The sequence below is a fragment of the Pavona decussata genome, unplaced genomic scaffold (genome assembly GCF_977016875.1).
Source record: "Pavona decussata unplaced genomic scaffold, jaPavDecu1.1 SCAFFOLD_50, whole genome shotgun sequence".
NCBI classification, from domain to species: domain Eukaryota; kingdom Metazoa; phylum Cnidaria; class Anthozoa; order Scleractinia; family Agariciidae; genus Pavona; species Pavona decussata.
Window position 1 is genome coordinate 460,888 of NW_028145472.1, and position 6,924 is coordinate 467,811.

At 38.2% G+C, this 6,924-nt stretch overlaps 1 protein-coding gene across 1 annotated transcript; it reads right to left on the reverse strand.

The window, feature by feature from the left end:
• Positions 1-3,397: 3,397 nt before the first annotated feature.
• On the reverse strand, positions 3,398-6,882 carry LOC146481362 (uncharacterized). The gene is made up of 3 exons (XM_085108406.1): positions 6,750-6,882; positions 6,312-6,367; positions 3,398-4,312 (listed from the first exon to the last, which is right to left on the reverse strand). Exons 1-3 carry the CDS (start codon positions 6,829-6,831, stop codon positions 4,160-4,162), a joined length of 291 nt encoding a protein of 96 aa, XP_084964532.1. The 5' UTR covers positions 6,832-6,882; the 3' UTR covers positions 3,398-4,159.
• Positions 6,883-6,924: the final 42 nt, after the last annotated feature.

Genomic DNA, 6,924 nt, shown 5'->3' on the forward strand with positions numbered 1-6,924 from the left:
TTAGCGTGGTTTTTTGTGTAATCTGTAAATTTGTGCTCCTAATTAGGGAACATTCAGTTTCTGAGTGAAAAGCTCGAGAAATTCAAATCAATAACGAAAAAATTCTTATGAGAATTCCTGTGATATTTACTTAAGAAAGCCGTGTAAAATTACTTATGGCGGAAAGCTCATAATATAAAAACGAAAAGTTACGCCGTTCTGGGACATTTATGATGATATGCTTAGCTAGGTATGAAACCCGCTGTTCTTAGCTTGAGCCTTCAAAAAAGCTCAAAAAATCAAATTGGCGGAATTTTTACTCTTTTTTTGTCATCCTCGATTGCTGCCAACACTTTTAAAAAATATCGAGAATACCCGAACAACGAAATTATTGATCATCTGCGATTTTGGAAGACACTGAAGGGCATTTTCTCGCATAGCGATCGTTCAAGTTTCAGTATAGGGCATTGCTCTGCGTGCAGCTGCAATAGATGAATTCTGATGCTGATCGCCGAAGGGGGAATCTCTCCCTTACAAAAACGAGCACACGGCTAGCAGGCTACTGCGAAAGGAGTCGCGGCCAATTAATGAATTGAGGCTCCGTAGCCATCTGGATGCAGGCAGCCGGCAGCTTCAAAACAGGGAAACATTGGGCGCTTACATGATACCGGCCCGACTTTCATTCCGGTACTGGTTCACTCCGGTTTCCTCTTTTGGCTCTGTATTCGTTTACATGATACCAGCTGAAAGTATCATACCTGAGCGAGTCAAACCGTTGCGAGTTCACCCTGGTCACTGTACCGGAGCGAGATTTTCATTCCAGAACGAAACCTCACCCGATGTCATGTAAACGCGGAACGACTTTTCGTTCTGGCTTAACTTGAAATTACTCTCCCTGGAGCCGACACAGCCGCAAAATGAGTGCGCATGCTCGTCACGCGTGAGCAATCTTACGCGGCGAAATGGCGGCCTTTTTAAAATTCCCATTGTTTGTTTTCGTTTCGCGGGGATAAGTCCAAATCAAAGTAGGCAAGGTTGCCGCTTTCAGGAAAGGTTCCTTCGAACTTCCTTCATCACATATCTTATTCAACAAAAATAATATTGTGGTAACAGGTGTGAATTTGGCGATTAAAGTGGAGCATTCGTAATCGATTCTCGCTCGAATCAGAAATCTGCGGAGCATGCGCACTCATTTTGCCGCGGTGTCCCTGGAGCCTGAAACGGGTAGCGCATACGTAGTCTCCAAGATGACGTCACATTCATATCGGCCGCCATGAAGTGTCCCTTCCTGCAAAAGCGGAATAAAATCTCATCCCTTCGTGTAAACAAGGAATGAGATCAAAATGAAATGTCATACCGGTATGAAACTCGTGCCGGTGCGAGTTTTCACATGTAAACACCGCAAGGTTTTCTTTTCAAGTTTCTAACAAAGGCTATCCCATAAATTAAGGTTGTCACGCTTGCACTAATGATAGGAATGATGGATCAAAGAGTTAACTCTGCAGTATATGTTCAAGTGCTAAATGTACCCATGAATTTCCTACTATATGAAAGTAGAAATGAATGTTGTGCCGCTAGCACTAAAGGACACGAATTAGGGATCAGAGAATTAACTCCTGAGTGTATGTAAGTGCGTAAAGTGAACATGTGATATTCCTACTGAAAGCTAACGCCATCATTAATCCCATAAAGTATTTCTTTCCACCACACTGGACTGAATTCACAGCCTTCTCTCTTTCCTTGGGAGTTTCCAAGTTAATTGTGCCAATAACAGAAAATGCTATAATCTGATTGGTTCTTAACAGGCCTTATTTATTGCTTAATTTGGCTCAGGTTGTAGCCCAAAAAACTGCCCGATTTGACCTGTCCGATTACAAGCTGGTTGTAATCAGACAGTTTAACAGCCAGTAAAAAATAAAGCAGCAACTGTTACTAGCCAATGAAATTTAACTACCCAGCCACTGCTAACCAATCAAAATCAAGGAAAAATCCCGAGTGAGCATACGCAGGTTGTTAAGGTTCAGCTTGAAAATAAAAATGGGCCAAATTAACCTGTCAAATGACTTTTATTCAAATATGTTTTAATATATTTTTGACAGTATTATCAATAGTTTCACCAAAAGTCAGCAAGCTGTGTTTTTTCTTTGGAATGCTGAGCTGTAAGCTGATGTTATAAGAAGTTTGGACTTACATTAATATTCTATTACTGAGTTTCTCGCATTTTGTTTTTGACAATTATTTGCATGGTAATCGAACTTCGTGTCGAACAATTCAGGAGTAATCGTACTCGTAATTTCAAATCGGCCTCGCGTGTAAATTACTCGCCGGATTACTCCCTGAATTGCTCTCCACTTAGTTCAATAAATATACTTAACATGCTCTGTGTACATATGAAAGTGACTCTGACACCTAAACCAGCCCCTTTAGCACTTCGAACATAATTTTAGCTAGAGTGCCTGAATGATTCTTTACAAAATGGCAATCACGGGGACAATATCTTGCCTTTATTTTTTAAGTTCCTTGTCCGTCCTTTCGTTCATCTGACCGACCAATCCAACTCAATTGTATACAGCTGTTTTGACAAAAGTTATCCAAAAAAGGCGTAAAAGCGTAAGCGACAATGCCTAAAGGTAGTCTTGGAAATACCCAATAAATTTCAATAAAAAGCTCAGAATCCATAGTGCCTCGACCGTACAGCGAAGACTTGAAATGGCAGGCAATTGGATTCTGCGCTTTTATTGGAATTTATTGGGTATTTCCCAGACAACCTTTCGGCATTGTCGCGTACGCTTTCACGATTTTTTTTAACCTTTGTCGAAACAGCTGTATAAAAAATTATGCATCAAGCCGATTCCAGCAGTGCTCACACTTGGACCAACCATCTCGTATTTGTCTTCTCTAGTCGTAGTTAATCACAAATTTTGAACTTATCATCGAAAGGAAGTGACAGCCTTGCAATTACGTTGACGTCAAATGCCCCGGTTTCGGGTTATGCTCGACGTACCCTGAGCTGTTACCGATATTTATTACAGGGTTATTACTACAGATTATTACCCTGACATTCGCGTTTTTGTCTTCTCGTAAAAATTAGTACATAGGAGTGAGAATAGTGCTAAACAATTCTGGCTGAATGCTTGATGCTAACGCAAATTAAAAGCCACTCAATTTTGTTGAGAAACAGAAACAGAAAAGAGTGCTAGACTTTTTCTCGTCTCTTCATGTTTTTAGGCCACACTGCGCGAGGCACACGACTTTGCAGTAGGGGATGAAGAAAACTGACTGCGGTTCCCACCCCGCGCTTACTTCTTCGCTTGGGAGCACGCCGCGCGAGGGAACGCGCTCCTTTGCCGCAAAACCGCAGGTTTGTAAGCCAAGATAAACGGGCTTTATAACTCAGAAGAAAACGAGACAACACAACTTCGAGTTCGGGCTCAATTTTATTGCAGAAAAGACAAACTTAGTCTTATAATCATCATCCTTCAGTCTACAGTTGTACAAGGTCATTTTATGATTCTTCTCTTCAAATCTTCATAAATAGAGAATGCACTTTAGTTTGTACTTGGATTAAGTAATAAATCTTACATAAGTTTGATAAACTCATAAACTATTTAACATGTTGGGCAGTTTAGAGAAGCTGGGATAATAAGAACAACAAATAGCACGATATTAAATACGTTTTTCACGTGCTAAAAAGTGACTAAAAAATCCTCTCTTTTCATTACCGTTTGGTGTAATGATAGGAGATAAAACTCTTACCAATCCCATTTTTTTCTCTGTTTACTGTCGTCAGATGGACTCAGTTTTAATACTTTTTTCATAGGAAAAGAATACTGGCGGTAATACAACATTTACACGGCTTCCTGTTCCTTTTTAGAAAGTCGAGAGGATGCAAGCTTAATAGGCCATTTCTGAGTTGCTCTGAACCTCATTATGAAAGCGAGGCTACGTGCAAAGTTTTTGTTATGAAAATTTGTTTTCATTGATATGCATATTTGGAAACAGAAACGACAGAAAACAGAGAAAAGAATGGGATGGCCCAAATAATGAGAAAAATGCACTAAATATATATTAATACTTGAATAATATGCTATAACATAAAACAGATAAGGAAATCAGTAAATATACACTGATGCATATGTATATGTGTTCAACAGTAGTTAACATTGATGACACAGCATATTTATTTCTTCTTTTTTGCACCTCCCTTCTTCTTGGGTGGCTTATTCTTGCCTCCTACTGCAGGTTTCACCATCTTCAATGGTTGCGACTGCTTGCTAACTGCTGCCTGAGTAAGCTCTTGTTCGATCTTTGCTTTGATGGTTATCTCCAGACCCTACAATTGACAAAGTTGCAATAGATTGTAATTAACACGCCAAATTCATACCAGCATTTCACTGGCATGTAAAGGAATGATAATGTTGATGAAACTGTGATGAACACAAGGATGATGACAGAGCTGGAAATTACTGCTTGCCCACTTGAGAATGCGAAAATGAAGCCTGATCCAGGTGAATACAAATTATTCCCCTAGTATGTAGCTTGTTTCCAGAAATGATTTTTAATTTATCAGATGAGTTAATTGGGTTAATAATTCCCCACCACCCTTTTATCACCAGCTGTTTAAATATTCTCAAGAATATGAAATATAAAATGGTTATTTTTGGGTAAAATTGGTATAATAAGATTTTAGAACAAAGCATGGGAATTCAGTTCCCCTCCTTCCGTTTTAAACCGTAGTAATATTACCTCGGCTGACAAAGAATTATTAAACTTACCGGTAAACTTAAAATTTAACCCATACAGGCTCTCATCACTTATTTTGTGACATTACCATTTCAACTAAACACATAACAGCAGGATACTGAACTAATAATTGATTACCAAATTGAATATGTCCTTAGAACTCCAATTTTTGGGGGTTTTTTTGCTGAAAAGTCGGAGAAAGTTACATAGGTTTGCAAAGCTGCAAAATACAGTCAGTCTACTGTCCAAATTTGTTCAACTAAAATTGGCCAGTGTTGAATTAGTTCTCAACTGTGGTGCGACATGATATCCGGACAGGTACCAAAGACTAGTCAAGAGCATTTTGCAGATGGATGAAATTAACCAATTTATTAATGTTTCCACCGTAATTCAAAAAGAAAAATAAACTATACTGGCCTGACTTCATTTTTGCTTTGTCCAGGTGACATGTTCAGACATTTGTCCTTTCAAGGATAAAAAAATTATTTGCAGCCCTGGCTTAGGTTTACATCCTGTGCAATTTAGTCACTAACTCGCAAGTCAGAATAAAGGAACAACGCAGATATACAGATGCAATGCAGCCTTGACACGTAATATGCATATTTTTTCTGACTTGCCTAAAAGTGTTTGTCTTTGCCTTTTATTGTTATTCATTACCATAATTTTTCTTTGTTTGGAATTGTCAAATTATCAAAAGAACATTATAAGCAGTGTTAAATTTACAGAAAAAGAAATCTAACAGCTGATGAATTGAATATTACTGTAATGTTTAAAAAAGTTACATAGGTTTGGTTTACAGCCGGCTGTGCATTTCCTAGCCACTCTAGCTGCCATTAATAAAATTAACGACAAAGAAACCAACCTGGCAGTCTCCTACACAGCCGTTACTTCGCTCATCATAGAACGTGTAACGAGCCAACTAAAGGCTTCATAGGGGTCTTCCAACCTGATATGAAGTCTCTTAGAGTGATTTGTTTGAAGCCTCAATTTTAGCAATTGTATTAAACATGGTTGGTTTATGATTGGAATAAAGAGGTCCTATTATCAGAACCAACCACATGCATACATGCATATATATGTTGTGGTTTAATTTTTTTTTTTTTGGTTTAAAAATTTTCAAACCAGTTTAATTTTCATTTTCACTTTGTGCAGTATTCATTACCATCATCTGAGACAAAAGGAAATAAATATCAAACTGGTTCGAAAATTTTAAAACCCAAAAGAAGTTTTGAGCCACAACATTAATACATGTACACAAATAATATACAAACCACTTCAGCCTCACGGTTTTCACATTTATGGCATGTCAGTTTGCAGATTTAAGTTATATTAACCTAGCAGAATATTTGTCATCATCATCATGATAGCCCCACAACCATGAAACACAAGAAAGCTTTTGAAAAGTGCAAAAAGTATAAAAATTTTTTTAATCTTAGAATGTGAAGTTTTGCATAAAGACGCCTAGCCATGATTTCGAATTAATGAGCGTTATATACACAGTTGGGCATACGAGAAGTGGTTTAGAGGTTTTTGATACAAAATCAGTGCACTTACTAATTACTTCTTGCACTTCATTTAAATCATCTCACCTTTTTCACTTTTGCTGCCTTGATGTTCTTAGATTTCTTTGGAGCAATAGCCCTTGCTGAAATACGGAAAATAAAACGTGTAAATTTCATTTGAAATAATCTGATTTCATATCCTTGGTATTACTGCAAAACAGCTGAAGTGTAAACAAATATATTTTAAGTGTACCCTCGTGTTAGAGACGATTTGTGTACGAAAAAAAATTAAATCAAAGTGAAAACATTTTATATACTTGCCCAAAACATTTTCCTACCTAAATTTATCAGTAATTAAAAGTTAGGTGTCAAGAATTCGATTATACGGAATGGAACGTTCGATCGAACTTGCAGCTCGGAACTTGGAAGGGCGGCAAAGTTTGCATGCGTGACTTCCGTCACAATACACTCAATAACTCATTAAATCCAAACTCTGGGACATTTTGCAAATTGTGGAATACCCACCTCCCTTCTTCGGCCCTAGAGCCTTTTTCTGAGTCTTTTTAGCGGCCGCTGCCTTCTTCTTTTTGCCTTGTCCTTGCGCCATTGTGTCAAATGTTCAACCGTCGCGAACCTTCTATGTTTACTATCGAGCCCGCGACTGCGCGTCTATGGTCAGTGGAATACCACCTCGGCCCAG

Coding starts and splice junctions, on each gene's coding strand:
- LOC146481362 (XM_085108406.1), bottom strand. CDS start 6,831: ATGGCGCAAGGACAAGGCAAAAAGAAGAAGGCAGCGGCCGCTAAAAAG. Junction 6,368..6,749: donor TCTAGGGCCGAAGAAGGGAG/GTGGGTATTCCA, acceptor TCCGTATTTCAG/CAAGGGCTATTGCTCCAAAG. Junction 4,313..6,311: donor AGGCAGCAAAAGTGAAAAAG/GTGAGATGATTT, acceptor TGTCAATTGTAG/GGTCTGGAGATAACCATCAA.